We start from the raw sequence: 20,297 nt of genomic DNA on the forward strand, positions 1-20,297 counted from the left end.
CTTCGAGTAGGTACAAACGGCGGGGCGGGGCGGATCAGCGGAGCGGATCATTCAAGTGACACGGCACTTTTAATAGTCAAATTTCTGCTAACGAATTCAACCTGAACAAACATATTGCTAAATTTTTTTATGATGACTTTTTAGTAAATGGCTGTGCCTGTTTTGATAGGTAGCATAAAGCACCTTAAAATAGAGGTTATTGCAAATCTTATCGCCAAGAGCAATAATGAAGATAGAACAACTACACTCAACAATCCTAAGGCAGGCGAAGTTTATGTCATACAAGTGAATCATGAAAAAGGTTAGGCAGCAGTATTTCAGTGCACTTGTATAGTATTTGTATTTTTAAAATATATTTGTATACTAAAATAGTATAATGTAGTAAATAGCATAGTTTTTGGATTATACTAGTAAAAATCAATTACGATGCCTAAAGTAAAGTTAGACTTTAAAGAAGTTATACCTGTAATCTACAATGTAGACTGTAGCCTACATGTAGTCTACAAGACTGTATATAGCTTTGTTTCTTTTAATATGTTTAAAGTAAAATCTAACATTACTTAGGCATAGTTTATCCTTTACTTAAGGCTATGCTATAGTAAAGCAAGATATCTTATTAATATGTAAAATTAAATATGTAAGGACTTCTAAATGTCTAATATTATATTGAATATTTTCAAGATGTCATTTAATATGCAACATATTTTTGAAGCTAAAAATTGTCTTTCCTATTATAATTTATTTGAAGATTTATTTATTATTGTAAAATGGCTCCATAACAAACTTACATGCTTGTGTCTATTTTATATTATGTCAGTGTAAGACATGCTATAGAAAATAATCTGCAGGTTTTTAAATGACCTTTTTTATACATGCTGTTTAAAAGTATCTGTGTTATGATTTTAAAATGTGAGCACCAATGTGCTTTCATTGTACTTGCCTAAAAACAATCATAAATTATAACAATATAGTAGCTGCTATATTATTAAAAATATTATTATAATTTAGTAGTAGTATATAAAATGTGTATTATTATTATAATTATAATTATAATTTATTAGTAGTATATATAATTTAGTAGTAGTATATAAAATATGATTTAGTAGTAGTATATAAAGTGAGTTTCTAATTCACTCGCTGTTAACACATAGCTATGTGTTAACAGCGAGTGAATTAGAAACTCACTTTGACAACTCACTTTTGATAATATAGTTATATATTAATAAAAAGAATAAAAAATTTAAACAAAAACTACTTAGAAGACTTAAGACCAAAAGTAATTTTTGTTTAAATTTTTTATACTTTTTATTAGTATTAAAAATTTTTGTTACTATTAAAACTCATTAAGTTAATTTTTTTAATGCTAAATATTTGTCTAATTTGTTCTTGAAACTGTTTACATTTGTTGGCAATGTTGGGGTGTTAGCCAGGAATATATTTTATGATAAACAGAAATATATCTATAATCCCGGTTCGAAGCCCTCATGTAACCCAAACTTCTAGCCCTAAAATGGGTGAGACATATTTTCAAAGTTATAACTTTTCAAAACTTTTTTATAAAATTAAACTTATAATTTTGCAATGAAAATGAAATTATAATATTTTTTCTTTTTTTGATAGAGAATTATCTCTAACTCAGATAAGACTAAATTTTTTTCGGGGAATCCTTATCGCAAAAATCTAGATCTTCCTATATTTATGAACAGTAATGTACTGAATGAGTCATCTACCCTTTGACTTCTAGGATCAAATCTTACTTCTGATCTTAACCATCTGCTAAGGTTGTATCTCTTTACCATGCTTGCTACTTTATTACTCCTGATTCTATTCTTTATCTCTGTAAATCTCTATTAGTTATAGTACCAAAAAAACATAGAACTTACATCAATGAGGACCTCAAAGGTATTATTAATTAGTATGATTAGTCAACAAAAAGTTCAATAACATTGTTGGTTTATCAATAAACGCAGATTAATTACTACCTAGGTAGCAATAAATTTATGTTTATTGCTGATAATAAAGTTAGATTAAGGTATTAGTTAACTTTATTATCAATCTTAATTAATATATTGTCAATATCATTATTCAATTTATTTTAGATATTATTACATATATGTTCAACATAAATATTATTTATTAATATGTTATCGTTCTAACTATATTATAAATCTAAAATTATTGCTATATCAATCTTAATCATTCCACTAATACATCAAACTTTCCCATGTTTAATTTGACCAATTTGCTTGCTAAATCGTTTATCTTAAAATAAATAACTTTTATGACAAATGCCCTGATGTTACTATGTAGCTTAACATGAGTGCAGTTTTTGCCCTCATGCTATGTACATTTTGTGACATAAGGGCAGATTTGTAAGATGAGAACATTCTGTGTAACTTAATATTGTTACGCAGGCAAAATATTGTAATATGAGGGCAAAATTTGTAGCGCCAGAGCTAGGGAAATCATAAAATGAGGCCAACTAAGATTACTACTACTATACAACTATACAACTACTACTACCACTACCACTACCACTACCACTACCACTACCACTACCACTACTACTACTACTACTACTACTACTACTACTACTACTACTACTACCACTACCACTACTACTACTACCACTACTACTACTACTACTAAAAAAAAAAAAAAGAGGTATTGAATTTTGGAAACTTTAAACCCATTGGGAATTCTACAGTATACTCGGTGCCATTTGGCTAATGATTAGGCTAGCTAACACCCTGAATATGTTCCATAAATTTTCTGTTTTGTTTATAAGGAATTTGTACCTTGGTATAAACTTGGTTTGTTCTCAGCTGCATTTTTTATTATTACCTCTGCATGTTTTGAACTTTGTTTGTTTGCTTATATTTTTGCTCTTTTTACTCAACAATTTTGGTTGTCCTGATTACTGTCACTTAATTTATATGATGTGAAGTTGTTCTCCATGTATAAAGCAATTTCAATAATTCCAGCAATTTCCATCTTTTTGCCTGCCATATCTATTTTTATTTTATACTGTGGAACCTACTAACTATACAATTGATGAGTTGTTAAATCATGCTCTTTTTAGTTCACAAAAAAGTTTAAATTCTCCTTATTTGTTACCAAGTGATGTTGCATGTAAATATTGTGGTTGTTTATTGTATATGCAATGTATATGTGTGTGTATATATAAATATATATTATTATTATCATTATTATTTTTTTTTTTTTAGACGATTGGCGGGCAGATGGGTATAGGTGGAAGCAAAATGGTTCCAGTAAAATTCCTCGGGCTTTGCCACTTTACACAAAGATCCATTTTGCCACAGTTATACCAACAGGAATTTCAAATGATTTCCAGAAGTTTGTGTACTGTGACCTGAGTCGGACAGATCTTGTTGTTATCCATTACATCAGTAACCACAACCTTGCAGTTTTAGTTCCTCATGGTAAATATATCTTGCATTTTGATAATGGCTTTTGTTTTTCTTTTAAAAGTTTTACGTAAGTTTACTACTAAATAAAACCTACTTTAAATAAAATCTTTTAATAATATATTTAATTAAAATTCATGTTGTGTAGCCCCCTCTCTTTTTCATTCCAAACTTTGCTTTGAGTTTTTTTTACACTGTCAAGTAACATTTTGTTTTTAAGCAATAAACATTCACTCTGGCCGATGACAACAGTAGGCGGATTACTTGATATAAATCGGCGGATCACGTTTTTTTTTTTGTTGAACAATCATTAAACTTTACAGAGTTTCACCAACTCTTCACATAAATAAGTGATAAAGCGTTAGAAGAAAAGTTAAATACAACTGAGAAAAGATGTAAACGCGAAGACTCGTAAATGATAAAGCGATAATAAGAAAAGTTAAAAACAACGATCAGAAAAGATACCCACAAGATGACTCGTCCACTCTTCACATCAATAAATGATAAAGCAAAAAGAATTAAGTTAAAAACAACAACCGAGAAAAGACGTAAACATGAAGACTCATCAACCTGCCATATAAATAAATGAAAAGATATCGCAACAGGAAAACAAGCAAAAACTATAAAAGCTCAAAAAAAAAAAGAATCTAGGAAGTTGGAGTTTTTGTTAGAAGAAGAGATTTAAAGAGGATTTTAAGAGAAAAGAATTTTTAAGAGATTTAAAGAGGATTTTTAAAAAGAAAAAGAATTTTGTGATAAGAAGAGTATTTTGATGAATAAGCAGTTTAATAAGCAGTTGAATAAAAGAATTTCAAGTAAGATTTTGTTTTTAAGCAATAAACATTCACTCTGGCCGATGACAACAGTAGGCGGATCACCTGATATAAATCGGCGGATCACGTTTTTTTTTTGTAGAACAATCATTTAACTTTACAGAATTTCATTTAAACAATAAAAATATTAGGCGAATCACTTAATATAAATTGGCGGATCACTTCGTTTTTTGGTAGAACTATCATTAAAATTAAAGGAGTTTGATTCAAATAATCAAAATATTTGCCGGATCACTTGATATAAGTTGACGGATCACGTTGTTTTTTTGTAAAACAATCGTTAAAATTGAAGGAGTTCGATTCAAACAATCATAATATTAGGCGGATCACTTGATATAAGTTGGCGGATCACCTTGTTTTTTTGTAAAACAATCGTTAAAATTGAAGGAGTTCGATTCAAACAATCATAATATTAGGCGGATCACTTGATATAAGTTGGCGGATCACCTTGTTTTTTTGTAAAACAATCGTTAAAATTGAAGGAGTTTGATTCAAATAATCATAATATTAGGCGGATCACTTGATATAAGTTGGCGGATCACCTTGTTTTTTTGTAAAACAATCATTAAAATTAAAGGAGTTTGATTCAAACAATTATAATATTAGGCGGATCACTTGATATAAGTTGGCGGATCACTTGATATAAATTGGCGGATCACTTGATACAAATTGGCGGATCACGTTGTTTTTTGAGTTCATAAAATTTATAAAATATTATAAACTTATATACTTTTTTTTGTCGTTTAATAAAATTGTAATATGCAAGTTCCTTCGAAATGTTATATCATTAGTGAATTTAAACTATATCTGAATCTTTTTTTTTAATGAAATATAACTCGCTTTAGTAACGTTTAAATGATCCGCTCCGCCGTTTGTACCGTTTAAATGATCCGCCCCGCTGATCCGCTCCGCCCCGCTGATCCGCTCCGCCCCGCCGTTTGTACCTACTCGATTTCTTCATCGTTTCGTAAGAAAAGAATTATTTTCTTACTAATTTTAACTTCTTTCTTACTATTTCGTGATTAATCAACTGGTGCAGTTTTTAAAACGCATGGTAACCTTTCGCGGTCCGACGCTGGTTCACCGTTTGTTTTCCAACGTCGGGCAGCCACTAATGGTTCGCTATAAGTTAGCTGTGGGCAAGCTGCCGTCGGCTTGCCAGCTCAAATTAGCATGAGGTCCACTCTTGGTATGCCGACGTTGTTGCGCCATGCAAGGCCCGCTATTGGCCCATCTATATTTAACTAGCGTCGGCGCGCCGCTAACGGACCTTTACTACCTTTCTCACTGGGATATATATATATATATATATATATATATATATATATATATATATATATATATATATATATATATATATATATATATACACATATATATATGAGTTCTACAAAACGAATTTTACTATTTTTTGATTATTTAAGAATTATAATTTCCATGCAAATATACATACTGCATATTTATAGTTTTAAATAAGTTAAGTTCAAAAATTACAACTTTGAGATAAAAGTTGTAATTTTTGAACCTAACTTATTTAAATCATCATTAATGAATCATTTTTACGATGCTGACTATGACAAATGCCAAAAAATATTGACCAGGTTTATTTTAAGACGGGAAAACTGTAGAGATTTTTCATCTGATAGATAAAGTAAGCTGTGTAGAAAGTACAAAATATACAAAAATTTTTCCAAAATCGTCTAGAAAATTAGTTGGGATAATGAAAATCTCAATCGAAACAAGGAATTGCTAATTACATTATTAATCTCCATTATACGCTAAAGGATAAATTACATTATTAATCTCTTTTACTAAAGGATAAATTGAAGACATGAATTTCGCTAATAATCTTAAACAATAATTTAAACTTAAAAATTTGTGAATAAACTCAGAGCAAACCGTTGAAAACAAACAAAAAAAAAACAACCATTAATGACTTTAGCCAACAACCAATGACATTAGAACAAAATTGGACCCACTTTTTTTTTTTATCATTGAAATGGCGTTGGAGCGATTTTAGAAATGAACAACCGCCAATTTTATTTTATTGACGTTAGTCCAATTTTGTAAAATTTAAGCTTCAGCGTTAGGTTTTTCCCAAAAATTTTCTATATCAGTCTTTTTAAAGAAATTTAATTTTATGAGGTTTAATTAAATAGAACTCTTTATACATTTAAAACCTTTCCTGGATTTTCGTAATTTTGTATGTCTAAATATGTAAACTTTTTTAAATGCTGATTCATGGTTGGTGTCTTTATATAAAAAACAATCGACGATAGGCCTAGTGAAAAAAAAAAAAGGCAATAGGGCCTTTTAAAAAACGTAATAAGTTCTCATGCAAATGCAATACGTAAAGTTTATGTAAACATACTTAATCAGCGAAGGGCTCCTTTTGTGAATTGGGAAGATTTTATCCCTAAAAATCCCAACGAAAATCTTAAAGATTTTATCTCTGAACAAAGTATAGAAGAACATATAGAACCTTTACAAAGCTGTGGTGAACTTTATGAAGGGTCAAATCATCTTTATTACTATATATATATATATACACATATATATATATATATATATATATATATATATATATATATATATATATATATATATATATATATATATACACAAAATACACAAAAATACACACAAAAAAGCAATTTTTGATGCCGAGTCAGCATAAATTGTCAAAATTATGTCTTAGCTAAAACAAAACTATCTTAAAATCTGAACTTAATTCACCATATTTTTGTTCACCATATTTTTTATTTACCATATTTTACTCACCATAGATTTGATAACAAGATAACGCGCCTTGGAAGAAAATCTACAGACAACTTTGTTCACTTTTGTGACATCTGGAACAAAATAAATATCAATCTATAGAAACACTATCTACTAGGAAAAAACATCAAGGTTGACGAGCGATTAGAGCCAATTCGGAGCTGATATCTTTTCCGGCAATTTATGCCGTCCATGCCAGACAAGTACGGCCTGAAAATGTGATGTGTATGCAATTCCAAAATGTTTCAACCTTTGAATGGTATCCCGTATGTGGTTTGGGAAGAAAAATGGTCGAAGCTTTGGTGAAACCGTATGAAAGAAGCAACCGTATGAAAGAAGGAATATTACCTGTGGTAACTACTTTACAGATTTTGACATGATGCAGTAACTGCTATCTAAAGGTCTAACACTTGTCGGCACGGTTCGCAAGAACAAGGCGTTCATTCCTCCAAAATTTCTTCTTAATAAAAACCGTCCAGAGCTCTCGTCGTTTATTGAATTCACAAAGAATGAAACCCTTATTTCCTACGTATCGAAGGAAACAAGATTGTTTCTTTATAACGTAAATCTTTAACGCTTAGCAGAAGCTCTATTTAGCTGTCCTTCTGCAGCCCTTCCATGTTTCTGTTTTAAAAGTTTTTAAAAAAAATTTTTGAAAAGGAATATTGCTTTCGGCATTCAGCGTTTTGCTGTTGTAAATGATGCATGACTCAGATATGAATGCAGAAAAAGCCAACAGGCCTGAAATCATAACATAATATAACGAGACTAAGAGTGTTGTAAACTCACAGGATCAACTCGTTCACCAATACCCTTGGAAACGGTGCACCAATCGCTGATGCACAAATAGCTGGCACAAAAGAAACCATTCGCTACAAAACTGCTTTTTGAGAGAGCTGTCCGAGATACAATAACCGTGTAGACTTCTGATGACCAGTCGAACTTCTGTCGCAGAAGTTCGACTGATCATCAGAAGTCTACACGGTTATTAACATCTCCTTATAGTCAACGTGAAACGCGAGATGTTCCTTGCAAGTCACCGTCAGCCAAGAAGCTGAAGAAAGGACGCTGTCAGTGCTGCAACTCCTGCAGCAAACATGCCTGCAATGAATATTGCGCCACACGACGTGTATTCATAATCTGTTGCTAGTAGATGATGAAAACAGTGAACTGTAAACCTTGTCTATCTGTTATGTAGAACAAAACGAAAACATGCGTACGTTTGTATTTTAACTTCAGCATTGTTGCTCATTATTTAAATTCTCATTGTGTGGTCGCAATGAACTTGCTTTACGATTTTTTCAATCATTACCCATCCCAAACAACTAATGACCTTTAGGCCCTTTACGTGTTAGCCCCTAATTGCTACTGGGCAATCTCAACGTCAGTTATTCCACTTATCAATATTCCCTATAAACGTCTACAACATTTGTGTTACAAACGACGTTATTATAAGCGTATGACAGAGATAAAACAATCGAGATACGGTTTTCGAAATCGTATATTTTTTGTTCGACTTTGAAAGCCGTCAGTTAGGCGAAGTTTCTTAAATTAAACGGAGTTGAAATCCGTTCAACTTCGAAAAAAAGTCAATTAAACGGTTACGGAAGCCGTAAAAAGTTGTAGCTTTAATTTTAAATCAATTTTGAAAACCTTTAAAAGTCGTTAAAACTTAATTAAAACGATGTTAAAAGCCGTAACAATCCGTAACTTTAAATTTAATTGACTTTGAAAACCTTTAAAAGTTGTTAAAACTTAATTAAAACGATGTTCAGAGCCGCAAAATGTTGTAAATCAAAATTTTACGGTTATGAAAATCGTATAATTTTGTTTACATTATATTTAACGAATTTGAAAACCTTATAACGTTGTTTATGTTATTTAACAAGATTTAAACATTGTAAAACATTAAATAAATATGCCAAAGACCCATCGCTCGCTGGTTTGGCAGTACTTCCTGAAGGAATACAGAGGAGATAAGGCCTATGGTGTGTGCAATATCTGCAAGAAGGACCTAAAAATGAATACTGGGTCAACATCGACCCTGAGTTGTCACCTGCGATCCAACCATAAGGATGAGTACATCGAAATGTGTCAGAATCAAAAGATACAGAATGAGGCAGAAGCTGCCAAGGAGGACAAAATTGAAGAGGCAGAAGATGAACTGGAAACAGTTGGCACTGGTAAGTTAGCTACTTAATGGATCTTACGATGCGATGTAGCGAAGTTATACAACTTTTTTTTTTATGTAAACAACGAAATCCGGGGTTAATTCAATGTTAACAAATGTATACAATTTTTTTTAGGTCACAGGAAAAGAAAAAGGGTTCTAGAAGCCAGAAAGAATTTATGCTATCCAACACAGAGCACCACTCAACTTCGTGGTGACATGGAGCTCATGATTTACCTTGCAACTGACAATCAGCCTTTCTCCATATGTGACTCTATCCCGTTCCAAAGACTGCTTGCCCACTTTGATTCAAGGTTTAAGGTTAAAAGTGGTGCCTGCATGGCTCGCTTCAAGTTACCTCTCCTCTATAGGAATCTGCAGATGGCTATGAAGAGCATGTTTGACAAGGAGTTTCCTCATTGCAACCGAGTTGCAATCAGCACTGACATCTGGACCTCACGCAACAACGACCCATTCATGGCGGTAACTCTTCATTACATCACCAAAGAGTTTGTTCTACAAAAGGTAACTGTTGGAGTTGTTCCATTCCCAGGTAAGCACACTGGTCAGAACATTGCTACTCAGTTGGACAACTTGGTTAAACGTTTTGAGTCACTCAAAATGGTCAAGAAGCGGGTTGTTGTGTGTGATCAAGCTTCAAATATAAAAGCTGCACTGAGGAAGTCAGAGACTATTGCTGATCTTGAAAGTGGTTCAATCACGTGCATTGACCACAAGCTTAACATGGCCCTGGAAAGGGCTGTCAACAAACAGCCTGATATCAAGGCTGCTATCGATGCATGCAGGACAATCTCCGCCCAAGTCCATCACTCTCCTCTTGCTGAAGGGGTGTTGAAAAAGAAGTGCCTCGAGATGAATGGTAATATTTTTAACTTTTTAAGTAGATACGAATACGAAGTTTTACAACTTAATGTCAAATTTTTACAAATATTTTTTAATTTCAAACAAAGTTTTCTAAGAGTTTACGATTTCATGCGAAGTTTTTTGCGAAATTTTATTTTAGTTTTTGTTTCAGTACCCTACAGAAAGATCACTGCTCCTTGTGCAACCAGATGGAACTCTGTCCAGATGATGCTCCTAGACATCAACCATCTTCAAAGTGTGCTGTGTGCTCTCCGGGGTGACAAAAAGGAATGGACCACACCCATTCCTACGGATGAACAATTTGAGCTGGTTGCAACCATTCTGCCACTCCTGACCACATGCCGAGTCATCTCTGAGTCAATGTCGAGTGATAAGAAAATTACAATGGATAGAGCACTGACAGCCATTGTTCATCTTGTAGATAGGTGTGCTTCTCTGAGGGTCAAAGAAATAAGAAAGAACAGTGTCACTGGAGTAGGTCCATTCATGGTTGAGCTCATTGTAAAACTTGAGAAACGATTCCCAAGAGGAGGATGTGACATCTTGCTTTATGCTGTAGGTTGCCTGTTGCACCCCTTATTGAAAGGCCAACAACTGCACGCTTATGGTGTCAGGGATGAGATTTTTGACAAGTTGAAAACCAGTCATCCTACAACAGCAGACTGGATGTCAAACCAGCAAGGTACAATCAATGTCTCAGATGAGATCACCGATGAGTTTCTTGAAGATGATGGTGAGACTGAATTCTGGAAGGCAGCAGCAAAGGTAATAGCTATTAAGTATAATATAAAATAAATTTCTTTAAAACTAGTTAAATATACATCTCCTAATCTTAATGCAATCGAACAAACAAAGTCATAAAAATTTTAATTTGAGGATACGATGCCATACGGGGGAGAGGGGGGGGCGGTTCAAAGTTAAACGAACTTTTTAAAAATTATTTGAATTTAAACAATTTTAGAATAAAGAAAGCGAAGTTACACAAAGTTTACTAAATGTTTAACATCCTTCCTTTCTTTTAGACTGTGCCCAGCCAATTCAGGCAGACAAATGCTACAGCTGAGGGTCCTCCGATTTCCGTTGAGTGGGCAAAATTCAGAGAAACAACTGTGATAGATTCGAAGGTTAATGTCCTTGACTGGTGGAGGACACATCGCAAAGAGATGCCCATCTTGGCAGGACTTGCACGGGAGTATTATTGCCTGCCAGCCTCAAGTGCCTCAAGTGAGCGGGCCTTTAGTGAAGCTGGACAGGTGGTCCACGAAAAGAGATGCAGGTTGTCTCCAAAAACCACTGAGAAGTTGGTCTTCATCAACGAGAACTTCGATCTCTTAAACTCCTTTGTACCAATTTGGGAATACCACTCCATGGAAGAGCAAATGGCAGCAAGATCTGCTCCAGACAGAAATCAAAATGATGATGATGATGATGATGATGATGATGATGATGATGATGATGATGATGATGATGATGATGATGATGATGATGATGATGATGATGATGATAAAAAAATGTAAACTCCAGTATTGTTGAACTGGAAAGGTGAGACAGACATCATTTAGGCTCCCAAGGCCAGGAACTTGCACAAAAAAATGAGAATGAAAGACTGGAAGCGGACAACTAAATATTCTTTACTAGGGAAGCATGCTAGGATTATTTTAGATTAGGTAATCGATAATATGCAAATAATTTTTTCACATGTGTAAGAAATTGGATTTATGAAATCTGGAATGATTATTAAATGAAAGGGTTTTAGCATATCTTTTGTATATTCTGTATTTCTGTAATGTTACTGTAGTGTATACTTCAAATTTTTATTATTAAGAAATAGAAGGGCAGAGATTGCTAGCATATACCAAACCAGTTATCACTTCACTTTACTTTATACCGATGTCTTTGAACCTGAACATAGTTAGCTTCTCATCGATTGTGATTTTTTCCAAATCTAAGGGATAGAGTAGGAGTCTAGGAGAATAGAAGGGAAAAGCATAACAGTACTAGTACAGCCACATACAAATTCAGCTTAAAATATGGGTTATCAGTTCACTTCACTTTAAAATTTTTGCTAATAGAGCTTGAAGTTGAAGTCATTAAACTTGAACTTGAAGTCATTGAGCTTAAAACCTGAACGAAGTAACGCGACGTTCGTTTGTTTACTTTTTGTATGCACTCGTTTCGTTTACTTAAACGATTTCGAAGACAGTTAAATTTTTGGAAGTGAATTTGAAAGCCGTTTTTTTAAACAGTTTTAAAACACGGGTAATTCCACATCAAATCACCCAGTCCATTGAACCATGTGTCTTCCTTTTGTGTTATATTTTGACACATTATTCCTTATTATAAAAAAATATTACATGCAAAATTTCAGCTAAAAATGTTGAGCGGTTGACAAGATACTGCAATTTTAATATTGATCTGGTTTCCCAAAATGACCCGGTTTTCATAACATTCTGAAAAAACATTTTTCTTAAAAAAATAAGAAATAAAAATGGCAAAAATATGAAAATAAACATAAATAATGTTTTTTTGATGCTGAATTCAATAAAAGTACTTAAAATGCTCAAATATAAAAGGAACATGCTTAAAAGTTAATAAAACAACTAGTTTCTATAAACCAACTTTGGGGCCCAATATCTCAAAACACCCCTGTCAAATTTTTTTTTTTTTGCTGTTAATATTTTCAACTGCTTATAATCTTACTAGGCACAAAAAATCTAACTGGAAAAACAACTGAAATATATGGAACTTTAATTTCAATGATCTATTACTTTTTGAAGAAATTCCCAAAAAATATTTGTAAATAAAATAAAAATAAGTTAATCGTAATTTAAACAGTCACTTAAATATACAAGATTTTTAAAGGTATCGAAGATGTAAGTTATTTTGACTGTGTTTGTAATAGTTTACAATATTGTTCCCATTTTACTTGTACTTCCTCTATTTCAGCATTTTCAAACACAAAGTTTCTACCGGAACTAGAGCAAGCTTGTGGAACAGATAGTTTTTTCAATATGTTGGTGTTGGGAATAAAACAGTAGTTGTCTCTTTCAGGCCAATTAAAACAGATTGATGGACCATTTGGGTGAAGAAATTAAACTTAAGCATCAACTTCTTCTAGGTTAGATTTAGTTACAATGCCGATCCATTACTACACAGACTACAGCTACATAACAACCTTAAGCAACAGTATCAAGTTGAAATATATCTTGTTTCTTTTTAAGATTGTGGATTATTGAATAATTAATGTCTGTACTACACCTCTTTGCCCCAACCCTGTAATCTCCAAGATCATAAATTGATGAAAGCTACCAGTACCAGGTAGAGTTGTTACACCAGTGTACCTTTCTTTTTGCTCTTCATGTTGCAATTGTAAGTCCAATCCCTTTATGTAAATGAAGTTAACAACCTTGATTTTCTCAATACAAAATTCATACATAGCTTCTGATGTGAGAATTTGGTTTCTGTATGGTCGTTTTAAACTTTTTTGTGCTGTTAACCTTTTTACAGTACCGCCAATCCCATTGCATGGTGACTTTCCATGGGACGTGGCAAAAAAGTTCCATTCAACTTTTAAGTCAAATTCACTTTCTAAGGTCAAATTCACATAGATTGTAAAAGCTTTTACAATTTTTGTACTGTCCTGCGCAACCATCAGTGAATATATGTAATTTAGACAGATTGGAAAATTTTTTGATAAAGAAATAATTCAATCCTTTTCAGAATCCCTCTGTTTTATATTTTTTTACACTGATAGATATTGGTTATTTTCTTTATAAATATATTTATATATATATACAATCTGCATATATATATATGAAACATATATATATGAAATTATTAATTTGTTAAAATTTAGATAAAATTTACCAATAAATATTGTTTTATAACTGAACTTTTTATAAACTAGTTATTATAAACTTTTACAAAATATAGTTGTCAAAATTTTAAAAACAAATGCACATCAATATCACACTTATTCAGTTTTTATATAAAAACAAAACAGGATGTTTATTTCAGTTGTTAAGATCAAATAACTAAGTTATCATATAATTAAGACTTCCTTAAATATAACAAAATTCTTTTTTTTTTTTTTTTTTTTTAAGGAGTCTATAAACTAAATATAATATTTTACAGAATTCAATTTGCATTTTTTAAAAAATAATTTCTTCAAAAAGTAATAGATCATTGAAATTAAAGTTCCATAAGTTTCAGTTGTTTTTCCAGTTAGATTTTTTGTGCCTAGTAAGATTATAAGCTGTTGAAAATATTAACAGCAAAAAAAAAAAAAAATTTGACAGGGGTGTTTTGAGATATTGGGCCCCAAAGCTGGTTTATAGAAACTAGTTGTTTATTAACTTTTAAGCATGTTCCTTTTATTTTGAGCATTTTAAGTACTTTTATTGAATTCAGCATCAAAAAAACATTATATATGTTTATTTTCATATTTTTGTCATTTTTATTTCTTATTTTTTTAAGAAAAATGTTTTTTCAGAATGTTATGAAAACCGGGTCATTTTGGGAAACCAGGTCAATATTAAAATTGCAGTATCTTGTCAACCGCTCAACATTTTTAGCTGAAATTTTTAAAAAATTTGAGGACCCATGGTTCAAAATTTTCTAAATTTTGAGTGATTTGATGCGGAATTACCCACACGCCATTTTCGAATTTACACAACTTTTTACGATTTTGAAAACCGCGAAAATATACTTTATTTGAACTAATACGATTTTGAAAACCTTCAAATTAAATTTTATACAACTTTTTACGGTTTTGAAAACCGCGAAAATAAATTTTATTCGAAGTAATACGATTTTGAAAACCGTTTAAATAAATTTCATACAACTTTTAACGATTTCGAAACACGTTCACACACGACTTTTTGCGACGTCGAAGCTTCGACTTCGACTTCAAAACACATCGACCTCGATTGTTTTATCTCTAGCGTATGATATAAAACCTTTATTCGGCCAACCTAAAACCGTGACCGTAAATGGCAGAATAGCCGAATAAAGGTTTTATACTTTTAAAATTTTTCAACGGTTTCATCTTTCATCGATTCTTTTCAATTTTAAAATTATCAATAAGACTTAAAGGCTTTTAAATAAATTTGAATGAAATATTTCCTCCAGTAAATTTTTGATACCTAAATAACTGGCATGATTTTAAGAGGCTTTTAAAGAAAAAAAAAAGTTTAAACAAGTGAATTCCGCTCTGTGTAACAATTAGTCGGCAACTTTTGTTTGCGCGGGAAATTTGTGTATAAAGTTCCCACAAGCAACAAGAGTCCACCTTTTTACTTAAAATCATTTAAATACATGTAAAGGAATAACTTTAAAAGATAGTTAAAGATATACGATGATTAAAAAACATGCCAAGGATACTTAAACTATCCCAGATTTGTAGCTATGTTGTAAAAGACCTTTTTAGTTAATACCTTAATATATCTTACGATATTTTAGTTGTAATTCACATGCTAAATATATAAACTGAAGGAAATAATATATTCTTACTCTGTACCAAAAAAAAGTATATAAGTCGTTTTCTTTTTATTCTCTTTATATCATTCTACATTCTCTTTATATCATGCTATCATTCTTTGTATTGCTCTCTCTGTATCATTCTATTTAGTATCATTATACAAACTAGCACTTTGTGTCATACAAAGAAAATATGTAAAAAAAAAGACTTTTGAGTATTTATATATATTTTTTATACACAAACCCAGCAAGTTTCAAGTAGTTCAATTCTTTAATTCTTGACAAACTTTTTAGATGAATGATACAATTACTTATTCAAAACAGCAAACTTATGATCAAAGCGACTTAAGTGATTTATTGAAGCAATATTATAAAAGATTGTTTCCTTACAAACTTTATCACAAGTGGCTGCAGTATGGCGAAGGTAGGAATAATAGTCTTAATCCTAACTAATAGTTAAGATAAATTTTGTTTAAAAAAAAAAAAAAAAAAACAGCCTAGAAAGAATTAGCAAAGTACGGTAGGAAAACTCCTTCACATTTTTATTGGTTTAAAAACTTTTTAAATTTTCAGCTTTAAAGATTGCCACAGTCCTAATTTGATAAATCTAATAATCTGTAGGATGTATAAATGTGATAGCTAACAGATATGACAAAGCCTGATTATCCTCAATAACATCAAATAAAAATATTCTATCTTCATTTTCACTGACAAAAATTTATTTAATCAAGTTTCACAATGTTTAGGCTCCAAGAGTTATTTTGAAAATCGTGAATTTTCATTTACATTAAAAGATGACATATATATTCGATATTTATCTTTTGTTGATGCCAATGAATTAGAAAAAGAGATGCAAAAAAAGGTCCCATACAAAATTGACATAGGTGCTGTATACAATCACAAGGTAAGTAAGTTAGTTTCAAGTCTTCTTTTTATTTAAAGTTTTTTTATGAAAGATATACTATCCAACATTCTTAAATGTTGTTTAAAAACAAATTAGAGAAAATTTTAATTCAACGCTCACTCTATTTTATTTAGCCTAAAGACCATAAACAATTGCAAGCTGGAGCTTTTAAAGCTGAAGAAAAAGAACTGGTATTTGATATTGACATGACAGATTATGACACTGTAAGAACTTGCTGCAGGTAATCCAAATTTACTAATAATGAATTAAGTTTTATTACATCTGGTGACCATGATATCAACACATTTGTGAGTTTCTCCCGGGTATCTTTTTTATGCTCATCATTTTTTAATCATAATTTGTTAGTAATTTTTTAGTAGTAAACTTATTTACACTAGTTAATAATTATTTATCATAAAAATTATCTTATCTAGTGGAGCATCAATTTGTAAGAAATGTTGGCCCCTGATGACAATAGCTTTAAAGATAATAGATAGAGCCTTAGAAGGTTTTTTTATATATTTTCTTGTTTATATATATACTGCAGTTTTTTATCACATACAATTATTTTATCTCTAGTGTTTAGTAGTAGTTATAGTTGCTTTCTAAAAACTAAGTTTGCATCAGTTTTTTACTTGATTTTTAAATCCTATAGTTAACTCTTACATATAGTTAAAAAAAAAATTCATTTACAAAATATTAACACAATTTTTTTGATTTTTTTTTTTTAAATTTTAGAGGATTTTGGATTTGAACACCGGTTATGGGTATATAGTGGTCGTCGTGGAATACATTGCTGGGTTGCAGATATAAGTGCCAGAAAACTTTCTCAGCAAGGGAGATCAGCAGTGGCAGAGTATCTAAGTGTTATTAAGGTAATAAAAATATGTTAACTTTGAACTCTGAGTAGAAAGTTTTGTTCTTAAAAAGAGTTGTTGCTAATACTCCTTCTGTTAATCAAAACTTTTTAACCAAAATAAAACTGCATTACATCATCATAGCATGGTAATTTAACATTTTTTTTATAGGGAGGTGATGCACAATCAAAGAAAGTTCATTTTAAAGGAAATTCAATGCATCCTTCACTTGCGTAAATCTTGCTTATTTTTTACTTTTGATGGTGTTGTTCCATTTTTTATTTTTGGTTTGAAATAAATTTTCCAATTCTTTTTCTGCATTAAATTTCAGCCGTGCTGCTTCTATAATAAAGAAGTATTTTACAGAAAATTACCTTGCCGATCAAAATATTCTGGACTCAGTTGAGCAGCAGAAGTTAATGCTAAAATTGATTCCTGATGAATGTAACTTTTCTCTTGCTATATTCATATAAACTTTTATGCATTTGACCTTTTTATTAATGTTATGAATGCCATAGTCATCTTAAAAAAATATAGTAAAATTAAAAGTTTGAACCCAAAACTATTGCTTCTATTTGCCATCTCTTTGCATCGTTGCTGTTTTAATTTTATTATCCTAAAAAATTTAATTTCTCAGCTACACGTGATAAAGTTGAAGTTCTTTGGAACCAAGGCAATCTTTCATCAATCGAAAAATGGAAAAAATTAGAAAATTTTGTTCTGGAGAAGTCATTCAGTAATGTAATGATCTAGCAGGTTTTTCATAATTTTTTTAAATAGCTGTGCTTATCTAGAAATGTACACTAGATGACTGACTCTTCCGAAAATGGTGTTAAAAAAACAGCTGTCAGAATTTGATATCTAATTTTAAAAAGTAATTCAAGATCTGAGAAGTTACAAGTTGTGTTAAATGTAAAAGACCTACAAGTCTTTTTTTCATATTTTGTGTTTAATCTATTAAACTAAATTATGAAATAGTTTTCAAGTGTAAATACAAACAAATCTCCAGTTTTCTAATTTGTCACAAAAGACTAAATATAGAATCTTTTTTTAAATATTCATGTTTTGTCTGATGATATATTCTTCCCTAATATTCTGCATAAAACTTTGTAGAGTTTTAAAATGTCTGTAATTTTTTAGAAACATACACTAGAAGAAATTATGTTTCAGTATGTATACCCAAGGTTAGATATTAATGTCACTAAAGGTTTAAATCATTTGCTGAAGAGTCCATTTTGTGTGCATCCAAAAACAGGTTCTTGTTTTTTTACTGTCTTTTGTTTTGCTTCAGTAACCCAATATTGTTTTCAAGGACTTTTATAAATAGTTTAGTTAACTAGTACTTTAAAGGACTTTGTCCTCTAACAGTGCCTACATCTAATATCTACAGAAATAGTTTTTGAAATCTTGTTTCTTAGCTTTTTTAAATTTTATTAATAGTTTTTACATGAAGAAAACCAGTTTTCTTAAAATTATCTCAGCGTTTGTTAATCCCTTAGGTCGAGTTTGTATACCTATTGATCCAAATACAGCTGAAACTTTTGATCCTTTGAGTGTACCTACATTAAGGTGCTTTTTTTAACAGGTTTATAAATGTATAAAAATGTAGTATTACGTTTTTGTAAGATTAATTTGTATTTACTACATTGTCGATTGATAAATTGTTAATTGTATATTTTTTAAGCCAACTTTTTCAAGAACTTGACGAGAATAAAAAAACTGGAAACGAATCTACTCAAGGAGATAAAGGTACTTATGAATTACATACTCTTGTTCGTTTCTATACTGCTAATTATGATAATTTCATAAATATATGTTTGGGGACGAATTTTAGATTATACTAAAACTAGTATGAACGAAGGAATCAAGATATTTGAGAAGTTCGTTAATGGTTTAAATATGGAAAGCAAAGAAAATAACAAGATTGTCAATATAAAAAAAGGTTTAAATTTTGACATTTTTTATATAAAGTGTTTATTCAAATTGTTTTCAGTTGAATATATAACATTTTTATAAATATAACTTGGTCTATCAAAGGATATTTCAAGAGCTTTCTTGATTTTTAAATTTGGTTTTAGAACCTAACTCTGATTGGTAAAAAAAAAAAAGACCTATCCAGTGACCATTTCATTATCTACGCTAATGGACGAGGAATGCTGCGCTTCAACCAAACGATAGTTATCTTAATGTTTTGCATACTTCGGAATCGGTTTAAAAACAAAATAGTTTGCGGAACGAAAATATTGCTATCTTATATTAAACATTACAAAAATTTGTTAAATTACTATTAAAAAACTTTCTATGTAAGTATTCGTTTAAAAAAATACCATTCAGGAAGGGATGATGCAAGCTTCGGAAAAGGTGACGACCACTCATAGACGGCACGGCACTACTCCTATTACGTGTATATCTTTCCCGTGTAAAACATTTTATGATCAGATTTTTCACATCACTATCAAGAAAAAGAACTTTTTTCAATGCATTTTAATTCCTTTTTTTTTTTTTTTTTTATTTTTTTTTATATTATTAAAATTAAATGGGAACATTTTAAAAAATGACTTCCATTTTCTCTATTTAACTTTATTTTGATTACTTTATTTTCTGTGCTTATTTTTATTTCATTCCCATAAAATTTACAGTTCTCTATTTTAGGGCGAATTCATAATCATTAAAGGAATGACGTATATATGAGTATAGTTTTCTGGGTTTAACTTGAAAAGTCTTGCAACTTGATTCCTTCATTGTTCTGAAAATCCAGAATGTCTATTAGTAGAAACACCTTTAGGCAGATCTTTTTGCCACATAGCAAATATAGTGAGTCCAAAAATTGTTGGCCCATCCTTGCATAACTACCTTTATCTTTGCTATCATATAAGTTATAAGAGAATTACTGAGTGTCAAAACCCTTGTGTGGTCTGTCATCATTAGTGTATACACAAGTTCCAACTTTTCAATTGCATTCGT

At 30.8% G+C, this 20,297-nt stretch overlaps 2 protein-coding genes across 2 annotated transcripts; both read left to right on the forward strand.

Annotated features, from left to right (window-relative positions):
* The first annotated feature begins 53 nt into the window (after positions 1-53).
* LOC149883716 (uncharacterized) lies at positions 54-3,767 on the forward strand. Its single transcript, XM_090097720.1, has 3 exons — positions 54-301; positions 3,228-3,443; positions 3,649-3,767. Exons 1-3 carry the CDS (start codon positions 148-150, stop codon positions 3,672-3,674), a joined length of 396 nt encoding a protein of 131 aa, XP_089953846.1. The 5' UTR covers positions 54-147; the 3' UTR covers positions 3,675-3,767.
* Positions 3,768-4,109: 342 nt separating this feature from the next.
* On the forward strand, positions 4,110-19,798 carry LOC145185423 (DNA primase small subunit-like). The gene is made up of 15 exons (XM_090097693.1): positions 4,110-4,243; positions 7,048-8,496; positions 15,038-15,996; positions 16,319-16,476; positions 16,611-16,717; positions 16,911-16,984; positions 17,215-17,351; positions 17,505-17,566; positions 17,665-17,777; positions 17,971-18,074; positions 18,474-18,588; positions 18,833-18,902; positions 19,018-19,082; positions 19,168-19,275; positions 19,412-19,798. Exons 3-15 carry the CDS (start codon positions 15,867-15,869, stop codon positions 19,429-19,431), a joined length of 1,263 nt encoding a protein of 420 aa, XP_089953819.1. The 5' UTR covers positions 4,110-4,243; positions 7,048-8,496; positions 15,038-15,866; the 3' UTR covers positions 19,432-19,798.
* Positions 19,799-20,297: the final 499 nt, after the last annotated feature.

Source organism: Hydra viridissima, unplaced genomic scaffold, assembly GCF_058129835.1.
Source record: "Hydra viridissima isolate aposymbiotic clone 2 unplaced genomic scaffold, HvirCarnegie_v1 scaffold_9, whole genome shotgun sequence".
Taxonomy (NCBI): Eukaryota; Metazoa; Cnidaria; class Hydrozoa; order Anthoathecata; family Hydridae; genus Hydra; species Hydra viridissima.